Source organism: Amphiprion ocellaris, chromosome 8 (genome assembly GCF_022539595.1).
Source record: "Amphiprion ocellaris isolate individual 3 ecotype Okinawa chromosome 8, ASM2253959v1, whole genome shotgun sequence".
Taxonomy (NCBI): Eukaryota; Metazoa; Chordata; class Actinopteri; family Pomacentridae; genus Amphiprion; species Amphiprion ocellaris.
Genome location: NC_072773.1, coordinates 6,895,404 through 6,918,644, shown reverse-complemented (window position 1 = coordinate 6,918,644; position 23,241 = coordinate 6,895,404). Strand labels below are relative to the sequence as shown.

Sequence of the window (23,241 nt, the reverse complement as noted above, 5' to 3'; positions counted from 1 at the left end):
ATTCTATAAAATAATGTAAAAATGCTGTTATTTAAAGGGTAGAAAAATGTTAATCCTATACTTTAAATGTACTATTGACTATTGATTTTGCTATATTTAAAGACATTTCCCAGTACAAATGTGTAATTCTGCTTAAATTTGGCAGTGAAATTACAATTTTAAATTGTTGGTTTATGTATAGTAATTTACTGGAATTTTAGGAAACAATAAACAGTCCAATACAGATGTTCTTCGCTTGTAAAAAATATATAAATAAATAAATAAAATTGTGGAAATATGGCAGCAAGGATGTGAGAAAGAACACATAAAAATACATAAAATACTGTACCCTTAAAAATTTCTAAAGCAAGAGGGCAGTTTTTAATTATTTAAAGAAAAAAATATTTTTAAAAAATCACAGATTTAAAAGACAGTAAAGTGAACACTAATTTACATTGTTGTTATTTTTCTTGCAAAAATCTGTATAAATAGTAGAATGATTAAATAATTCTATGAAATATTGTAATTATGCCGTTATTTAAAATGTAGCAAAATTCCAATTGTGTGCTTTAGATGTACTTTTATTGTCAATCAGTGCAGACAGTGAAAATTTTGCACATTTAAGTTGTATTTTTTATTGTTGACTGGACCAAATTCTTCAGCAAATGTGATCATTTTGAGCTTTCAATTTCCCATTGTTTCACGCTAAATGTTTTGTAATAAAAATAATCTGTACTTTACACCTCCCAATGTGACCTCACAGTCCAGTTCTGTTGCCTTCAGCTGCTGCACCAGGTCGATTATACAAAGTGTTGCACAACTGTTGTGGTAATTTCTTTTTTTTAAAAAGCCTGAGCACCAAGCAGGAAGGTACGAGGACATCAACCCCTTTTTGGTAGATGATTAATTAATCATCATCATAATCATCTCAGAAGTGCAGAACCTCCATTACAGAAATATGGCTTCTATCGGCGCTGAGCTGCTGTAATTAGGACGACATGTACACTCGGAGTGTGAGTGTGTCTGTGTGTGTGTGTGTCTGTGTGTGTGCGAATACATGTGCTAAAGAGTTCTTCACGGGTCTCTGCTGCTTCGTCCCAAACATAACAAGCAATTTGTCACATTAAACACCGACTGGCAGCAACGAGGAGCACAAACGTTTCAAATCTTTCATGTCACAGGTTGGATTTGATCGATCTGTGGATTTTTTTAAAGACAGCTGAAGAACTACAGGACAAGAAATGCATAAAAAGAAAACCCAACCAAAAACCACTCCCAAGCAGCGATAAAGCATTTTTCCTGCACATATTAAACAAAATAGTGTCATAAAACACATCAAATGTGCACATACAGCCCTAAAATAACTCATTCCTACAGATGTAAATGTAATTTAGCTGTTTTATTGCTGACAGGTTGCATCTCGTTACTAAAACTACACTGGAAAATACAAAAAATCAGTGTAATGTTTAACTGTGCAGGTGTGAATGTTGGCAGGAGCAGGGAGCATAAGTAAACAGATCAATAGATATGATATTATAAGCATTATATTTAAGAAAAACAGATTTTTGTTCATATTGGTTTATCTATAAAATATGTGAAAAGATGTATATACTTTCAAATTAATAATAATCTGCTGTAAAAGTGCGAATTATGTAGCTTTAAATTACAAAATACATAACGATCTAACAATATTATATTATTTTGCAGCAGGGTAGGTCATTTAGCAAAACAATATGCTGGCCAATAAAAAAAAAAAAGTTTTAAAAAAGTAAAAAAACTGAACACCTGAAAGCAAAGATGTGGAAAAAATAGAACAATAAATTACAGCAAAACTGTAAAATTTAAAAAATTATAGTCAGTAAGGCATTAATTTAGACAAAACTTAAAAAAAAATCTTAGTAACCAAGTTACCACATAAAGAAGATTTTTAAGACAGTGAAGTAAAGGTTAATTAAAATTTTCATCATTTTTCTTATAGAGATCTGCGCATTGACGGTGTTTTTTTTAACAGACATTTACCACAAATAAATTTTTTTTCAATTTTTCATATTAAAAATTTACACCTGTAAAATACACCAAAATATTTTCAAACAAATAAACTGTAAAAGTGCAAATTATGTAAATTTACCTTACAAGAATCCCAAATTTTACAGGATTATAGAATTTCAAAGCAGGTTAGAATATTTTAGTAAAACAATATAGAGGCCACTAAAGTTGTTTTTCATTTGTAAAAAGAAATAAAAATGAAAAAAGGCACAAAGTAAAAAATATAATATCTGGAAGCAAGGATATGAGAAAAAAACTGAAGAAAACAATAAAATACAGTAAAATAGTGTAAAATTCAAACTATAAAGCCAATAAGGCATTAATTCAACTATAAAAAACACAAAATTATCATATATGGAAGATTTTTAAGAGAGTGAAGTAAATGATAATTAGAATTTTCATTTTTTTTCTTATAGAAATCTGTACATTGATGGGAGTATATTGCAGATTAATAAAATAATTCTATGGAAAAAGCCCAATGATGCTATTACTTCAAAGAAACGACACTCAAATTGTGTACTTTAAATGCAGTTTCGTTGTATTTAATTGATTTTTACTATATTTAAGGGATGTTTTGCACCTGCAAAAATGTGCCAATCTGCTTAGATTCAGTTGTGAAATTATGAGAGAACACATACGAGGAAAAATCTGTAAAATTAAAGTTGAACATGGCGAATTATGCATGGTCATTTAATGTAATTTTATGAGAACTGACATTTTACTGTTTTTTTTAACATGTACAGGCATCTGAATTAAAAACCTAAATTTTTATTATTTTTCATATAGAAATCTGCACATTGATGGGAATATATTGTAGATTTAATAAATAATTCTATGAAAAACGTAATTATGCTGTTATTCAAAAGACAGTGACACTCAATTGTGTGCTTAAATTCAGCCGTGAAATTACAAGAGAAAATATACAAGGAGATATCTGTAAAATTAAAGTTGGTAGTGGTGAATTATGCATGGTAATTTACTGTAATTTTATGGAAACTGACATTTTACTGTTTTTTAAACAGTGTACAGGCCTCTGAATTAAGGAAATCTCCCATAAAACCTTTTGATAATATGAAGGCAGGAAAGAAAAACAGCAAAGACTGGAAGAAATGGCAAAGAGGAAACCCACAGATACAGTGTTTGTGTATAAACAGGGTTGGTGGGTGTATTATTATGGGTTTGTGTAGATTCTCACTGTGGCAGGTTGGTAAACCAAAAAAAAAAAAAAAAAAACTGACAAGGAACCACACACAGAAACAAAAATACATTTGTAAAGATCCTGATTTACATAAATAATGCCTTTTCCAACCTTAATCAAACACCAAGTCCTCACTAAAGCCCTCTCTTTGTAAAAATGTCCTTAACCTTAATGTCAAAAGCCCCGCAAAAAAGCCCCGGTCATACACAAAAACACACTCAAGGGGCAAGAGAAGAAAGAAAGAAGCTTAAAATTCAAGGACAGTCACTTGAACACTTCAGGGCTTTGTGTATTTCCACCAGAAATCGATTAAAAAAGCGCTCGGGTGTGTTCAGTTTATGAAACACAACAACTTTCTAAATGTGCTGCAAGTTCTAAAAAAGAAAAAGAAAGAAAAAAACTACTAAAAAGCAGCATTCTTCTTTTTCTCCAGGAGGTCAAAGTCATCCAAAGACTGACGCCATTTAAGTTCTGCAACCAAAGTTTAAATCTTTACCTCCCACGCACACAAACTCACTGCCAGAGACACACACACACACACACACACACACACACACACACACACACACACACACACACAAACATCAACACACAGGACTGTGCGTTTAATAGGACTAATAGATGATTCATTGGGTTATGTAACACCCCCTGGCAGCAGAAGAAGAGGAGAGAAGGAGATGTTTGGTTTGTTTCCTGAGGGACTCAAGGATGCCAGTAGAGCTGCTCTGGTCACGCATGTTGCTGCTCCGGTTTGTTCTCACAGCAGCGTTTTATTTATTTTTAAGTTAAAAAAAATATATTTTATAAGTCAGGCAGATGAGGAAGTAGTACCTGCTGCTCAGGTGTCAACATCTGCTTTTTCATCCAGAAACTTCCAGGTTTTAGCTTGTTTGTTCAGCAGCAAATAATCTAATACTTTAATGTGATTAAGAGAAAGAATGAAAGCTGGAATAAGACAAACTTTTTAGCCAGATTAATGCACAAAGTCTGTCAGATGATCAACCCCACCACCCATCTTCTTAGAAAGGTGTCATTTTGAGTTGATTTTAAACTACCATAATTTCCCGGCTACTGAGCGCATCTGAATATAAGCCGCACCCACTAAATTTAAAAAGAAAAACATTTTTGTACATATATAAGCCGCACCTGTCTATAAGCCACAAGTGTCCACGTTGTAACATGAGATATTTACACAGAAAGATTTTTTTTACATTTAATTAAATAAATTTTTTCGAAACATTGCCTGTAACACGGCAGTAAAACGCAGAGTCAGTTCTTCACGCTGCCGACTCCAACGTTTCACCATGGATTCATTGATGCCAAGCTTACTGCAGCTGCTCTATTTTCTTCTTTAACAGGCAGATCGATTGCCTTTAACTTAGAAGCTGCATCATACGCTATGCTGCCCTTGCAGCGCGTAGCTAGACAGCTAGCTAACATTCTCAAGTCTTTAAATAATCACACAGGGCTTGCTTTTTCTGTGCTTTACTTCAGCTTGACTTGGACCAATAGTGTAAAAAGACAAATAATCTCCAAGGCAGAAGCATAGTGAAACATTAGCAACAAAGGTGAATTAGCTGTGTCCGTTGCTCCACATGAGAGACGTAGCTAACAGGAAAAACAAAGCACCTTCCAAGATATGTCAGAGTGCAGAGCGCTCACACTGTCGTCATTTCTGACACCACACTAGAACGAAAGCACTCACTCTGACGCGGTTTTAAAAACCCAACTGAAAATCAACTTTTAACTTACACACTTAACTTTAAAGACAGTACATATGCATTTTCTTTGTGTGTTTTCCATGATGAGGGTGTGTGCATGAAGCAAAAATGACTTATCTGAGGAATTTAGTGTGAGTGCGTTTGATTTAATTTGAACAGTTTCATTGGTTCACTGTGACCTGTTCGGTAATTTCATTGGTCTGATGTGACGAGGCTAAACGTATTGATGGCATGAAGCTCGCCCGTAAAAATCTATACATTAGCCACATTGTTGTATAAGCCACAAGGTTCAAAGCATGAGAAAAAAGTAGCGGCTTATAGTCCAGAAATTACGGTACTTTTTATACTTCAGCTGAGGAAGAAACCCAATAATCCTGGGTCCACTTCCTATATTCTTATATTTACTGTGCCAACGAACACGGCAGAGTTATGTAACGATCGGCGTACGTTTGTTTGTTAGCAACATTCCTCAAAAATGGACTAATGGATTTGGATGAAAATTTCAGGTCAGAAATGACACAAGGACCAAGTGATTAGATTTTGGCAGTGATGCAGCTTATAGTCTGGATCCACAGAGTTGTTAAAGATTTCTGTATCATTGCAAGATAGCAGCATGGCATCACTGTAACTATGACAACAAATGAACGCTACGTCAGCTGCCTGCTGATGATCACGATTGTGATCCTACTACAAATCGACCACTGTGGACTTATCAGGACTTATCTGTAAGAAATTATAGAAGGAATGACTGATTAAATTGTGGGGGTGTTTCCGAGTCCCATCAATTTCCACCGCCCGCTACATATTTAGGTCACACAATTCAGTATCCGTACATAACGTACACATGCATAACACACACCTGTGGTCAGCACAAGGTCATTTTGTTTGTGGATACATCTATATTAAATGGCCACATTCTATGTTGTCGTGATTTCTGCCACAAATTTTTTTCAAGATTTCAGTCGTCGGAAATGATACGACTAAGCAGCCTTAGCGGAGTACTGCGCTCTCTGAGTTCTTTTCTTGTTAATTCAATTTTATAGTGGACTGTTTTTTGTTTTATATATATATATATATATATATATATATATATATATATATATATATATATATATATATATATATAATTTCAGCAAAAGTACAAAAATTAGGTTTACTTCAGCATTGTGTGTCTGACATCCATGTTTCTTTTTCTGCTGCAACTAAACCATCGCCTTTTTCAAGTTAGATTACACAGTAAATAGAAGACCTTAAAACCTGGATACAAAACTATTGAAAACCTGGATATTAATGCACAAATCTATTGAAAACCTGGATATTAACACACAAAATTATTGAAAACCTGGATATTACATCACAAATCCATTGAAAACCTGGATCTAAACAAAAAAATTTTTTTTTAAAATTAAACCTGGATTTTAAAGCAGAAAACTATTAAATACCTGAATTTTAATGCACAAAATTTTTGCAAACCCAGAAGTTAACACACAAAACTGTTAGTGTACAAGTGTGTCCAAAACCTGGATATTTAAACATAAAACAGCTAAAAATCTAGACACTAAGACACAGAACTAATTAATATCTGGATATTAATGCACAAATTTGTGAATAATTATGTACCAAAGTGTCCATATTCTGGATATTAATATACAAAACTATTATAAACCTGGATATTAATGCACAAAATTGTAAAAGATCTTGATATTAACGCATAAAACTAATGAAAACGTAGATATTAAGACACAAAATTGGAAACAAAACCCTGGTATTAATGCCCAAAACTGTTAAAGAACTTGATATCAACATACAAAACCGTTAAAAACCTGGATGTTGACACAAAAAAACGAATAAAACTTGGATATTAACACACAAAAGGGTTAAAAAAAACTTGATATTAATGCATAAAACTGATAAAAACCTTGATATTAAAACTCAAAGTTGTCAAAAACCTGGATACTAATGCACAGAACTGCTCAGCATTGTGCATCTGAAGTCTATATTTCATCATATTTTTTTCTGCTGCAACTAAACCATTGTTTTTTTTTTTTAACATTAAATAGAGTAAATACGAGAAAAGATAAGTCTAATGAAAAAAATCATGTTTTATATTTCACATTTGGGCAAAGCAAACATTTAGGTTGACAAAACTGGAAATTTAAAGTTGACTTTCCCTTGAAATGAAGTTGCAGAGATGCACATTTGAGAGGAATAAAATGATTTAAGTGCATCTAACTTAACCCAGCTGCATTAATTTTACTTGTTCACTTAATGTAGATAAACTTGACTCAAGTGCATGCTTCAAACTGAAGCAATTCATTTAAGTTCGTCCAACAATTCTTTTTTTTTTTTTGTGCAGATGCCTCCTTAATTTCTACTTTTTATCTATTTTCTATCACCATTAAAACCAACCAAACTCTCCGATCAACCACAACATTAAAAACACTGACAGAAACACTTATTATCTCATAATGTTGTTCATGTTTCGCTGGGAAACCGTGCACTCTGGCCTTCATAAATTCATGTTACTTTGACATGTAACAACAATCTAAACATTTTTGCAGATCAAACACACCAGTCACCTCCTAAAGTAAGACAATGCATCCAACCACACCACGACAACTGCTCAGTAACAGATCGAGGACAAAAAGCCGACCTTCAAACTCCTCAAATCCAAGTCCAATCAAAGATGCGACGTCTAATAGATCAACAACCTGCATCCCAGCAAACACAAAGTCCTGCTGCTGAACACCAGAGGATAAACCCTGCTGATCTACACCCAACATCCTGACTCACCAGGAAGCCCCTCATCTTCATCTTCATCATCTCCATCACTGATATAACAGAAGTCTCCATCCCTCCCGTTCAGTCGTTCCTCTTCATCATCAGACATCCTGACCTGGAAGCCGCTGCTACCTCAGCATCATCTGAAAACAAGAGTAGAGGTACGAATGAACATATGGAAACTAACAAACAGATGAAATAAATGCATAAATTAACTGCTGCCACACTACACAAGTGTTGTTACAAGCTCTGTTCAAATAAACAAAAAAAAAAAAATCTGTGAAAAAAAGGTGAAACTCTGGCAGGTAAAACATTAAAAACCACTGTAAAAACTATTAAAATAACAAAAATCTGTCAAGTAATGATATTTTTTTAGCTGATTTAAATACCATGAAACTGTATTTTTGTGGTCACACCATGTAAAATAATTACTGTTAAATAAAACAGAAAATATATGTTTTATGTTACCTTTATTTATGGAACAGTTTTTTTTTTGGCAAATATGTAAATTAATACTTTTTTCCTGCGACTTTACTAGATATCTGAAATTTAACAAAACAGTTTGAAAAAAAACTAAAAAACTGCAAAAACATACACAATCCGTCCAAAAAAAAGTTGCACACTAATATTTCATTGGACTACTTTTAGCTCTGAGCGACACACATTTGCTGTGACACTGTTCTGACAAGCTTCTGCAATGTCACAGCATTTATTTCTGTCCAGAATTGCATTCATTTTTCTCCAAGATCTTGCACTGATGATGGAAGAGTCAGACTGCTGCACAAAGTCTTCTCTACCATATCCCAAAGATTCTCACTAGGGCTGAGGTCTGGATTCTGTGGAGGTCAATCCATGTGTGAAAATGATGTCTCATGCTCCCTGATCCACTCATTCTCAATGTGAGCCCCATGAATCCTGGCATCGTCATCTTGGAACATGTACATGAACATCAGGGAAGAAAACCTCCATTGATGTAAAGACCTGGTCATTCAGAATATTCAGGTAGTCAGCTGACCTCATTCTTTGGGAACATAACGTTGCTGAACCTGATCAACCCCAGATCATAACCCTAAACCCCACAGACTGGTAGGAAATAGACATGATGAGTTCATCACTTCATCTGCCTCTCTTCTTACTCTGATGCACCCATCATTTTGGAACATCTGGACTCATTAGACCACATGACCTTCGTTCAGTGCTCCAGAGTCCAATCTTTATGCTACCTAGCAAATTGAAGCCTTTTTTTCTGATAAGCCTTGCTAATCAGTGGTTTTCTTAGAGCTGGACAGCTGATTAGTCCCAATCCTTGAATTCCCTTCACATTGTGCGTGTGGAAATGCTCTTACTTTCACTATTAAACATAGTCGTGAGTTCTACTGTTGATTACCTACGATCATAGAAGAGCTTGTTCCGACCACATTTGGTCCTAGACGCTGATGGTTCACCACTATTCTTCAGGTTTTAATAATGCGTTGGATGGTTCTTAACCCGATTTTAGTAGTTTCAGAAATCTCCTTAGTTGTTTTCTTTGCTTGATGCAGGCCAATAATTTGAAATTGTGATTTGCAATTTTAAGTTCATTTGAAAAACAAAATTGAGTATTTGATTCTATATACATCCATAAAATCTGTGTTCTCTTGCAGAATAAAGGCAATTTATCAAATTCTGTTGTTTCTGCTGCACTGTAGGTGTAAACTTGCAGGATTTTAAATTTTCTGAACAAAAAAAGAAAGAAAAAAATTAGGTCAGGTTATGAGTATTTTAAAGGCCTTTTGTAAGAAAGACATAATAAAGGGTTACGACCTGCGAATCAAAGACGGAGCTGCAGCACAAAGGGACAAAACGAAATGTGCTGGAGAGAACTGCACAAAGAGCGAGAGGTGAAGAGTGCTCAGGAGTTTGCAGGATGCTTTTAAAGCTCCATCTCTCAACAACAGGAAAATTACTACTGAGAGGCTTTTCTCTGAGGCAGAACAAAACAATCATAAACTGAAAACCACAGAGCAGATGTACCATTTATTACCAGGTGTGGTTTGGTAAAAGCAAAGTTTGGCTTCTTTTCTTGTCTGACACACAATAAGAGTAATAATCGTTATGTAAAGTGTCATTATTACAGATATACACTACGGGTCAAAAGTTTTAGAATGCCCCAATTCTTCCAGTTTTTTATTGAAATTCAAGTAGTGCAAGTCCAATGAATAGCCTGAATTGGTACAAAAGTAAGTGGTGAACTGCCAGAGGTTAAAAAAAGGTAAGGTCACCCAAAACTGAAAAATAATGTACATTTCAGAATTATACAAAAAGGCCTTTTTCAGGGAACAAGAAATGGGTTCACAACTTAAAGCTGTTCTGCAGCAATGGAGGTTGATCAAGCCTTGAAAGTTGGTGCTACCAAATCCTACATGTGTCCCAACTTTTCTTGATTACTTACAACCCCCTCTGTCTACATAAAAGTAGTGCTGGAACACACCATGGCACCATACCCTCCAGAGCATTATTTGAACAGTGTTGTACAGCAGAAAGTACAGGGGGTCCTGAACGTAACGTGCATTTTGCCATTGGTTGGAACTCACATACTGTGACATATGTGGCGTACAACCAGCGAATGTAAACAAAGCTGTCATCCTTGTATAGCGCCATGTGATGACGTATTCATCCACTCCACTGGCCAATTAGTTCACGTGCAAAATTTGTTTTAATGTCGCAAATGCCGTATGTCAGAGTGATGGAACAGGACTTTCTCAAAAAATTTCTGAGAGATTGCAACGTAACCACGAAACACCATAAGTCGAGGACGTCTTAACCCGAGGACCTGGTAGTGTGCTGCTATAGAAATGCAGAGGAAAAGGCAATTAACAATAGAAGACAGACAGACCATCATAACACGTAAAAATGTAGGCGTTTCCTACAGAGAAATTGCAAAGAAAGTCAAGGTGTCAATGAGCACAGTGTTCTTCACCATCAAAACACATTCAGAAACTGGGGGAAACTCTAACAGGAAGACGTCTGGAAGATCCAAAGCCACAAGAGAATCAGAAGACAAGTTTCTAAGAGTCAGCAGTTTGTGCGATAGGCAGCTCACAGGACAACAGCTTCAAGCACAGTTTAATAGTGGCCGTAGTAAGAAGTCTCAGTTTCAACCATGAAGAGAAGACTTGAAGTTTGACAAGTGGAGTTGCAGCAAGAAAGCCACTGCTAAGACATTAGTACAAGAAAAAGAGGCTTGCCTGGGCCATGAAACACTGCCAATGGACTACTGAAGACTGGAAGAAGGTATCATGGAATGATTGTAAATCAAAATTTAAAATCTTTGGTTCATTATGCAGAATTTTTGTATGCCATCAGGTAGATGGCACTGTCAAACATGGAAGAGGAAGCTTGATGGTCTGGGGTTGTTTTGTTAGATCCAGGGTCAGTGACTTGTACAGAGTCAGAGGAACCCTGAACCAGAACGACTACCGCAGCATTCTGCAGCGCCATGCCATGCGTTCTGTTACACCTCCATGGTCAAGGGTTCATCCTACAGCAGCTAATGACCCAAAACCTAAGTCCAAGGTATGCCAGAACAGTTGGTAAGCTTGAAAACATGGAGTGGCAGCACAGTCTCCAGACTTAAACCCCATGGAGCTGGTTTGGGATGAACTGGACAGGAGGGTGAAAGCAAAGCAACCTGGAAGTGCCACAAATTTATGGGAACTTCTGCAACAGAGTTGGGAAGAATTTTCTGAAGAATATTTCCATTGTGGAAAGAATGCCACGAGTGTGTTCAGCTGTTATATCTGCTAAAGGTGGCTACTTTGATGTGTCAAAAGTTTAGAATACATTTGGTTTCTAATTAGATTTTTTTAACTTCATTTGTTTATGTTTCTATGCTTTCATTTCAGAGTACAATGGGACATCAACATGCATAATTTCCAATAAAAAAATGGAAAAATTGAGGTGTTCTAAAACTTTTGACCTGTAGTGTATATAAGCCTTGACACTACAGAAACTATAATAACGTGTTAAATAAAATTCCTATGAGAAAAATGTATAAATCACATTACTTCGCTTGGGAATTCTAGCGAAACACTTACTAGACCTACATTTACCACTGTAAATGGAAATTATCATCTCTTAGCTAAACACAAAGGCTTTAAATAATATTCACTCCCACTCGGCTGATTGGAGACACAGTAGATGTTTGCTCTTGATCACCTGCCAGTTTACCTTGCATAACCTTACACAGCACATTGCACAACAGTTAGCTGCAGCCAAGCCGACCTACTGGTCCGACAGGGCCATTTACAGGCCTCATAAATCCAGCCGAGCTAAACTCCACCGAAAACCAGCAACCGAGGACGCAGTGAACTTGTTTTTTTCTTACACTGACTTGTTTCCCCAGAATACAGATGTTACACAATCACAGATGATTTTCAGATTTTCTTGCATGAAAGTCTCTCAGACATAGAATATTGCAGTGTTGTTGGGATGACAGCAACATAATTATCATTACATCTGATTTTTCTGTGAAAATGTCCTCCCATTCAGCTCAGTAACCATGTAAAAGGCCCTCTGATGTCCCGCTGGCAATTACCGGCTGCAGCGTTTATCCTCTGCAAGACGGAATTATTGTTTACGAGAACAGTTCATCTTTGTGGTTAAAAGCAGTCAGTATTTACAGTTAATAGAGGACAGGACATGACCTGTGGTTTCAGTTTCTTTGTACAAGCCAAACGCCCTACATAACCCCCTCCAGAGGAATTTATAGCGACAATACAGCCGTGGCACACTGTTTCCACCTACGCCACAGCACACACAGCGACATATGCTCTTTGAACAGGTGACACAGAATGTTTTCTTCAAAAACCATAACAGATGTCACAAGCAAGCACTGCTGATGATCCAATTAGTCTACAAAAGCAGGAATTATCTGACAATGACTGTTTCTTTAAAGGAAATACAATACTACTGAAACATTGATGTGAACATTAAAAAATACATTAAATTTTACTCTGATGAAGCACCAATGAGTGTAATTAACTTCATAGGCAAACCTGCGTATTAATCCACAGGATCTCGATATTAACAGACAAAACTATTAAAAACCTGGATGTTAAAACACAAAACTGGTGATGTCAATGCACAACAGTGTTCATAACCTGGATATTAATGCGCAAATGTGTCAGTAATCTGGATGTTAACACACAAAACTGTCAAAACATGGATATTAATGCCCAAGACTGGTGGAAACCTGGATATTAATGCACAAGACTGTTAGAAACCTGGGTATTAATACACAAAACTGTTAAAAATCTTGATATTAACGCACAAAACTGATAAAAATATAGATCTGAATACACAAAACTGTAAAGAAAACCCTGCATATTAATGCCCCAAACAGTTAAAAACCTGGATATTAATGCACACAACTGTTAAAAATCTTGATATTAACATGCAGAACAGTTAAAACCTGACAGTCTGCTGACAAATTCAGTCTTCACGCACAGCTACAATCAGCATATTGTCAAGGTTTTATCCACTAGCATGCTACCAACTGCTAATTACAGAGTCGACGTATGAAGATTAAACAATTAAACATATTTCTTCATCAGTTTCAGTGTGAACAAGCCAACCGGTATTCGTACTTAAAATCTCCTTATATGAGAAGTTGAGCAGTGTCGTGCAGACTGTAGACATTAAAACTGTAATTAATTTAACTGCAGCTAATAAATCGGGACTCTGTGAGAGACAGCTCACCTGTCTGACATGAGGAAACATCATAATGCTACATTTATGTGTGTGCATTGATTATTAATCTACTCTTTCACATTAGATCACAGTTAAAGGTACAAGCTTATCTAATGTCACAAATATTTGTAAAGTATTATTAAAAACAAACCATTTTAAAAAAGGGGTAATTTTACACAAAAATTTTGAAAACAATGAATTACCATTTACAAAAATACAGATTTTTGATGTGGACCTTATTTCCAGTTTTGGCTTGTTTTTTGTTTCTTGTTTTTATGCAGTCACCATGTAAGTCAAAACTATTTTTCTGTGGTTTTGTAAGGAGTATCTGTTTAGAAAATATGTAAAATAAGAATTGAAAAAATGTTTCATTTAATTCATTCCTTGAAGTAATTTTCTTTTAAACAATGACAAATATTTGTAAAATATTTCAAAAAAATACAATAAAAGAAGTGTAGTTTTACACTCAAACGCTGACAACAATAAATTTAAAAATGATAAAATACGTTTAAAAATCGCAGAAACTGGGAAAGTAATGGCAAATATCTGTAAAATAATGATATTGATCTGTAAAATAATGATATCGATAGCTGAAATAAATACTGTAAAACAATGTGACTGTGTTGTCACCCACAGGAAAATAGACAAATTATCATTTATAAAAATACAGATTTTGATGTGGACTACAGTTTTGCCCAACTGTTTTGTTTTTTACAGTAGACTTTTTTGCTCTCTTTGCTGTTTTAGGCCCAATATTGGAGCTGAAATGTGGAAACTTCCCCCCCTAAATCACTTCACACGACTCAGAAAAACCTGCTGTCAGGAGGTCACGCTGACACAAGTATTACCATTACAAAAGTAAGATTGACAGTAATTTCAGCGGATTATGAGCAATAAAAGTTCTTTGAGCACAAGTGAAATGAAAAAACAGGGCAGCCTCGAGGACATTCTGAAGAAAACATTCCCTAAAAGTAACCTGACTTGACTCCCACTTATATAAATATATAAATACATCTACTGCAAAAGAAACAGCTTCTAGGAAATTGTGAAGAAAATATTCTGTAAAAGTTGAATTCTACTTACACAAATGTGAAAGTAGGCCACATGAAACTGCAGCAGACACACTGTACAGTGTGTTATTAGTCTTATATTAGTGTTGTTATCTGCACAAATAACAACAAAAAGTGAAAAAATTTAAAATCTTACCAGTAAAAGTACAGCTAAAAATGATGTAATACTTTAACATTGAAAAACTGAAAGTAATTATATTTTTTCCTGAGTTGGATATAGAGGAGCAGTATAATTTTCTGGTCACACATTGGAAAAGAACCAATTATTAAAAAAACAAAACATATTTTTGACCTGGTTTTGGTTTGTAGTTTGAAGTTAAAGGGAAATTCGACAGTAATTTGACAGTAATTACAGATGATTATGGACAATTTTTATGTTCTGTGAGGCCTTTATCTACCAAATGAATTGAAAAAAATAAATCCTCTACTTGCAAAAGAAACAACTTCTGAAGAAAACGTTCCCAAAAAGTAACCTGACTTGACTTCTACTTGTGCAAATGTGAAAGTGGGTCACATGAAACTCCAGCAGACATACTGTACAGTGTGTTATTAGCCTACATAGCTCGGAAGGCAAATCCCAGCCAGAAACCACTTGATTTGCTGCCATCAAACTTTTTGTAACTTTATATACCAGAGGATAGCAGGCCAAACTATTCTGTTCATGTCAGGGCTCGGGGCTGTAAAACAGCTCTTATGTAACATAGAGTATATGTTTTTGCGGCTCCGGCTTGTGGGTTTGACACTTTCTTGTATTTCTCATTACCTGATGCGACCTTTTTAAACTATCAGGATGTGGACAAGACAACACCTGTGCAAATATAATGCAATCCAGTGCAACAGCCCTGTGAACACACTCTGGAATTTAACTTTTCTCCAAGACACTTTGAAAGATAGAAATATTTATAAAACTGAGATCATACGCCAGGCAAGTCCAACTTCTTGATATGTTTTCAGAAAGACGTTGTGATATATCCAGTGCTGTTGCACTCGATTTCATTATAGCGCTTTGTGCAGGTGTCCAGAGTAAAAAAAGGAAAACTCATGAGCTTCTCTATGAAAATGTTTTTCTGTCAGCTCGGCACTGATCTGACGTTCTACCTGCACAGGTGAATCTCACAGCTTTGACTCTGAACAAGACAGTTTCAGGTGAAATGTCAGACAACGTCGCTCACTGTCTTCTTTACCCTTTTAGAAAGAACAAGAACATAAAGACAAAGCTCTATTAATCCTGAAGGAGATTTGTTTGCCAGATATTTGCTGAGAAAACAAATTGCATAACATGAGAAATGCAGCATCTAGTGCAAGACTAGTAAGATATAAGTATGATACCTGCAAAAAACTGTCAATAAACTGGATAATAATGTACAAAAGTGTGCATAAACTGGATATTAGAATATAATAGAAGAATAGAATAGAATAGCTTTATTGTCATCATACATGAGGTCATGACAGGACATGAAGATATAAGTAGCTGCCTCTGGATTGCCTCTGCATTGAAACAAGCTAAATTAGCAATAATAAATAATAAAATCAAATGTACATAGAAAACAAAACTATATTAAGAATTCCAACATATGCAAAAAGGGAAGATATATGGAGGACAGTGAGGCGGTAATGAGCTCAAGTAAAAACCAATGAAATAGAATAATAATAATAATAATAATAATAATAATATAATAATAATAATAATAATAATAATAATAATAATAATAATAATAATAATAATAATAATAATATTAACACATGAAAGTGTCAATAATCTGGATATTATTACACAAAAGTGTCAATAATCTGGATATTCAGGCACAAAAGTGTCAATAATCTGGATATTCATGCACAAACGTGTCAATATTCTGCATATGAATGCAGAAAAGTGCCAATAACCTGGATACTAATGCACAAAAGGGTCAATAATCTGAACATTAATGAAGAAAGCTGTCAATAATCTGGCAATTAATGCACAAAACTGTCAATAATCTAGATATTCATGCACAAAATTGTCAAGAAAATGAATATAAATGCACAGCCTTGCCGCATTACTGTGATGTATTTGGTTTTCACACTCAGCCACAATTAGCATCACACACAAACCTATACATTAACTTACTCTGAAAACAAAGACGAGCAAAGTACAAGTATGTTACATTAGTGAAATTAAAAATATGTCCACTAAAATAAGTTTAGAACAGAAAACTAGCACTGGCAGTGACTCTGAAATAGTAAAGTTATCACGATATTGAAATAATGAACTTGAAATCAGAATATGACGCCTGAACAATGAAATATTACGCATGACAGCAAAACATTGCAAATGAAATGTAAATGCACAGATGATAATTAAATATTATGCATGAAAGTGAAAAACTGCACCTGAAAAATGAAACTGCACATAGTGTAGACACATTGTACATGAAAATCAGAATCAGAAATACTTATAATATTGATCCCCGAGGGGAAAAAGTAGAAAAAAGAGCAGAAGTGACCACAACAGGCTAAATTGAAGGTGACGCTTGCATTTTTGGAAATGCAAATTATTTAAATTTCCTATCACAGAGCATAAAAGATGTTAAGTGATGGTTACTTCCAAGCCATAGATTCATTGCTAAAGGTGTGTGTGCCTGTTGATGTGATTTTGGCAAACTATCCACAATTTGTACTGTGAAATCACAACTGACATTGGTCCAAAATTAGCTTTCTCCACATAAGAACCTCACAAAAAATCCATAAAATGCTGCAAAAACTGTGAAAGAATTTGATCTATTAGGTCGAATATGATTTTAAAAATCTGAAAGAGTCAAATATGTAACATTTTCTTGCCACTTATAAGTCCTGCATGTTAGCAATAAGTCAGCCAGCTTGACTAGAGAGAAAGCAGCTTTCACTGACATGAATGTGACGCTGCAGTATAATATTTTGTGTTGTTTTCTTATAACATCTAGAACAGAATTTTGGCAACTGTTTTATTAAAACATACCCTTTGCTACTGCTATTGCCAAAAGTTGCCCAAAAATTACCCAAATAACCCAAAAATGAAATTTTAAACTTTTGTGCAATTGACATTTTTGGTGCCCAAAACTTTCCACTGTATTGTTATTTTCTAGTCAGTGCTGCAACATTAATAGAAGGACAACTAAGTCTTTTGAATTCATCAGGAACGGAAAGGGTTTCCACTGTGCTAAAGCTGCAACCGTGAACTTAAAACTACATTCAAACAGTTTTAACTCTCTGAAGTACATTTGCACACAGAGCCTAAAAGAAAAAACCATTCGTGTTCCACCCCTACAGTCTTACCTTACATAACCTCACACAGCAGGCCAAGGAGGGGCTCCAAGGACGTCTGATTCAGCCGACCTCGCTTTGTGGAGAGCACCATTATTTTTGGCAATTTGAATTCAGTGAAGATGGAAACGGCGATGAGGGCAAAATATTTTTTTTTAAATCACCGAGGGAGGAGTAAAAGAAATGAGAGCGATGGAGGATGATGGGGGACAAAGACGGGAGAGGCGGGGGAGGGGAGTTAGTCTGAACTACAGAAAACAGCTTATTTAGACCACAATTAAAACCAGGAGTTATTCTTGTCTCTTTTGTATATGTGGTCATTTTTAATATTGTCTTGTGTTATATGTAGATTTTATATTATTATTTAATGCTATTTGTATTTTCATCATGCTCCCCTGTATGATGACAATAAAGCTATTATATTCTATTCTTGTAGTGTACTTGTGAAATAAACCATCTTCACAATATAGATTCTGAGGATGAGAAACTTTTATTAATTTGCTGAAAAGTGACAAAATATTTGGGCTGAAATGATTTCTTGAGTTATACCTGTAATTCGATTACTAAAATTCCTCGAAGCAAAATTCTCTGAATCGAGACTTCGTTTAATCCACTACATACTAGACCCCAGGTCACTAACTGGTGGACTGTGGTCCGAGTCCGGATCCAGATTTCATCAGATATGGACCCGCACCTATATTCAATAAATTATAAGGGGATTTTAAATTTGACAAGACGCTTCTATTTCAACCAGTACAGCATTTCTAGTGTTTCTGACATTTAGCAGATCGGAGGCTGAACTACGAAGGCAGTTTGTCAGAGTTTCTTTGTGTGAGTCGACAAAAACTAAAACCCCCGTCAGAGTTAACAGGTATGAAGGTGGTTTTCAATTTTCTTTGTTAATTCAGACTTCCTGCTTCAGATTCATACAGGAGCATTTAACGCATCATCTGACTCGTTTTCTGAACAAAATGAACCGATCCCCAACAGGTTGTTTTAATGGAGAACAATGAGGAATATATATACTTATATATTAAAAAAATGACGGTCAAAAGTGCTCCTACTACAAATGATGCAAGACAGGAAAGCTGGTAGTAAACTGTTAAACATGCATTAATGTCTCTCGTTTACAGATAAATGCAGCTGATTATTTCTAACAGCTGCACAATAAAACTGCCAAACTTCATATAGTCAAACATGATACTGTATTGAAGTGCATGTAGGTCTGACAACGTCTCATAGTGAAGGAAATCACTTTAATCTGTGGCCAAATCAAAGTGAAACTAAAGTTGCTGATTGAATATCCTCTGTAACAAATACTAATAAACTGATCAGTTTTTAAATTTGTGTTCTATCAGCTGCAGTAGCAGCAGTTTAAATGGACCAAACATTAAAACATATTAATGGGATTTCTGCATCGCCAACTGAATATATGTGGGGTTCCCATGGCTTTGAGTTTTAGTTGAATACCCCTGTAATATATTATATATGTACAATACACCTGTACTATACTATATATGTACCATACCCCTGTACTACATCGTACAATAGTCCTGTATTTCTGTTGCACAACGCACTCACTTCCACTTTTGATGCTGTAATGTGCATGCCAAGCGCAGAATCTGATTACTCGATTAATCGCAAGTATAATCGATAGAATACTCGATTACAAAAATAATCGAGAACTGCAGCGCTATTAAATTTTGGACCTTTAATATCTAATATCTGTCAGTCATGTGCTCTGTGTACAATATGATAAACATTCTACCAGAAAACTGTGAAAATGCAGAGCTTTTATGTGCATTTTGTGTATGTTTCAAGCATTTCAACGATAATTTGTTGTCTAATGAGGTTGTTGCTGCTGTCCGTCTCTAAATGTTCTACTTTTTCTCTCCCAAATGACATAATATAATTATTATTAGCACCATTGGATCTCATCTTCTGGTACATATTGAGTGGTGGTGGTAAACATAAAGCTCCTTCAGTAGGTGAACAGAACTGACGTATACTCGCTCATAAACATGCTCCCACTGAGGGTTTAATCGACAAAATACTGAACCCTTTCATACTTTACATATGCACCCAAAGACACCATGTAATTACCTCCTGAAAGCCCCAGAGAGAGAGAGAGAGAGAGAGAGAGAGAGAGAGAGAGAGAGAAATAAAAATGAATGATAAGGGGGGTGGGGGGGCAGTGTGAAGACAGCTGCTTGCATAAGCTGGCTTACATAAGATCTGGCTAATAATGCCACTGTTCAGCTTACCAGTAAAAAAAAAAGATAAAGAAAAAAGTTACACAAGATGTATACCAAGATGCGAGGACACAGTATATACACACACACATGCTCTGTGATTACTTCTCCCAGCATGTCTCGAAAGCTCAAAAAACCATATTTTCTGATACGAGTCCACTTCACATACACAAATATAAGGACTCTCGGTGACATTAATGCTTTCTCTTGGCCCTTATGGAGACCCAACTCAGACTTTTAAAGATGCAAGGATAGAAAATTCAAGATCTGAGCACAATGGTCTCAGGTTCATACGTCAGCAGCGTTGAATGGTGTGTACCAGGGCCTTGTTATAAACCCCGCAGGAGCTCAAGTAAGATTTAAACGAAGGAGGAAGAGGAGGAGGAGGAGGAGGAGGGAGTGTTAACATGAACTACATCAAGTCAAACTTTCCCTACAGCCTGATTTGACACAATCTGTTCTGACTGTCGAAGTTCTTGTAACCTGAGCGGGCTAATTTTTAAACAACAGAATGAAAGCTGACAGTGTGTAAGAAAGTCAGTCTCTTTTATTTAATATCTGTTTCAATCCTGAATGTGATTGGGAGGAAGGAGTGACATTTTGAACAACGAACCGATGACGCGCCCAATGATATCGACCGACATCTCCTAACTTTCAAAAATATAGGTCAATTTGTGCAAACCAGACACGTTCCAGTTTTATGGCTCTGGACGTGGATATTGTATAACATCTTACAGATTTACAGAAGATCTGCATCACATCGCCTCGCTTGTGTAACAGAATTACACAATGCTGAGGCTTGCTGGTGGTTGTGGTGGGGAGGGAGGAGGGAGAGAAAGAAGGAGGGGTTAACCAATCAAGTCAGGTTGCTTTCATCCAAAGACAACACACATAGACACACACTGTCCAAATACTCAACACACACAAAAATACTTTTTTTTTTTTTTTTTTTTTTAATCTAATGTGTGTGTTAGTGTGCAGGTAGGGTTTTTTTTGCAGGAATTTCTTTACAGGTTTAAACATCTGCAGACCTCAAATGGTTTAAAAAATGCTGTGTTTCTAAGGCTTTTTAAATGGGTTTTATTTGGCCCACTGACCAGTCATCTTGCATGCCCACAGATAAACAATTTATATACTATTGAATGGATTTTTAGCTATTACTTCTTTCATAAGATGGCAAATATTACATTACACAAAAAGCATTCAAACTGCAAGATGAAGATGTTATCAGAAAAGTAAAAACACCTGCCATTTAAACATAAATCTTACACAGTACGATGCAGGTAATGCAAAAGTTCGATTGTGCAGAATTAAAAAGAATTCAGCTTAAGGTTCTGTTGATTACTTTTAAGTCTGGCTCCAATCTACATTATAGACTTTTTACCACAATATTCTGCACCTCAACCCCTTAATTTCTGAGAATTGTTTACTGTTAAAATTGCACTGTCTTTAGTAATGTTTTACTGTTGTTTTCCAATGCATTCTGTGTTTTAAGCATCTTGAAACTCCAGTTTTGAAAGGTCCTACAGAAATTAAATGTACTACTATTATTATTCCTGTGGGCTGCACAGTGGCTTGGTGGTTAGCATTGTTCAGGAGAAGATCCCTGGTTCGCGTCCCGGCCTGTGATCTTCCTGTATGAAGTTTGCATGTTCTCCCGAGCTGGAAGCCCCCCCCCCCCCGCGCGCGCGCGCACACACACACACACACACACACACACACACACACACACACACACACACACACACACACACACACACACACACACACACACACACACACACACACACACACACACACACACACACACACACACACACCACCCCTCAACACCTGCAGCCTACTTAGTTTAATTGGAACCTTCTCAGATGCACCAACTGTTTTTCTAATTCCGTCTTTGAGCCTGTAAATACCTGCGACATGGACAAGTTTATTCAGGATTAGCCTCCATTTAATTCTCTGGCCTGGTGGCCACACACACGCAAATTAGTGACCTGAATCAGTGAACAATGCTGACCTGCAGCGACTCGCTTCAGAGGATATTTTTAAACATGTAAACCCTTGGGCCAATCCCACCTGACTCTCATATCTAATCCACGCCCACCTGAGCTCCGCTTGGCCCGGAGCAAAGAAAACAAGGAGAAAAGATGAGAAAGAAACCAGAACGATTACCACGTCTCCTGTTCAGGAGCTTTAAGAGGCCAAACAATGAAGACCTCCATTAAATCCTTCCAATTTAGACTGATTATTGAAGGTAGAGCCAATTTAAATCCTGATATCTGCACAGCATCAGTAAATAATGCAGAGGCTTGAGCACCTGATCGATATTTTCATGGTGAGCGGTGGTCCATGGGATTGAGAGGGGGAAGGGTCGGGAAGAAGCAGGGATCAGAAATCAGTGGTTCAAGATGATCTGCGATTGGCTGCTCTTCAGCCAATCGGGGAGGGTTTGGTGGGTTCAGTGGGTTTGTTTCAGGTTCACATGGGGACACTGGTGGGGAAGGGTCTCTGCTGGATGAACTGTTCAACCTTGGAGGCACCTTTTCTGCTGGTTTCCATTATAAACTGGTTCAGTGTGAAGAGGAGGCAAGTGGGATGACAATGGAAGGTTGAGTTGGGAAACTCAACAGAAAAAAGAAGAGACAACATGAATACAAAAGCCCTCTTTCCTCTGAGGATGAAAGAACTATGGTTGGAAATAAAAATTCTGCACTAATATAACATTTCAGCAGATATTCTGTCAGTATGAACACACTTAAAGGTGTTCCGAGATGTAGAGATGATCTTAATCGTGATCATTTAGACACTTTATCCTAAGCTGCATCAAAAGTAGTTATGATTTTTCTCTACAGGGACCATTTTCTTTCCACTTTTAAGATCTTAAGGCAGCCAACAAACGTTTATTAAAAAAAAGTCCAATCTTATATTTTCCCATTTGTCTCTGCCAACTTCCATCTTCTCTGTCATGTCTATCAGGCACATGAAACATCTAAAAGTGAAAGCGATTCAAGAGAAAAATCAACCACAATGTGGAATACAAACAGTTCTTTAAGAATTGAATGGATAATTTTTGTAACAAATTGATTCATGAACCATAAAGAACAAACATTTAAGTCATCTGCCGAATGGTTCATGAGTTAAAGAACCACTTCAGGCATCTGTCTTGTCTTCTGCTTCTATTCAGG

At 36.0% G+C, this 23,241-nt stretch overlaps 1 protein-coding gene across 1 annotated transcript in view; it reads right to left on the bottom strand.

Annotated features, from left to right (window-relative positions):
- Positions 1-23,241, bottom strand: part of LOC111580844 (helicase ARIP4-like) — a 111,311-nt gene that overhangs the window by 75,808 nt on the left and 12,262 nt on the right. The window contains exon 2 of the mRNA XM_055012873.1: positions 7,738-7,868. Coding sequence (XP_054868848.1) covers positions 7,738-7,834 — 97 coding nt within the window. The 5' untranslated portion in view covers positions 7,835-7,868. The remainder of the gene's footprint in view (positions 1-7,737; positions 7,869-23,241) is intronic.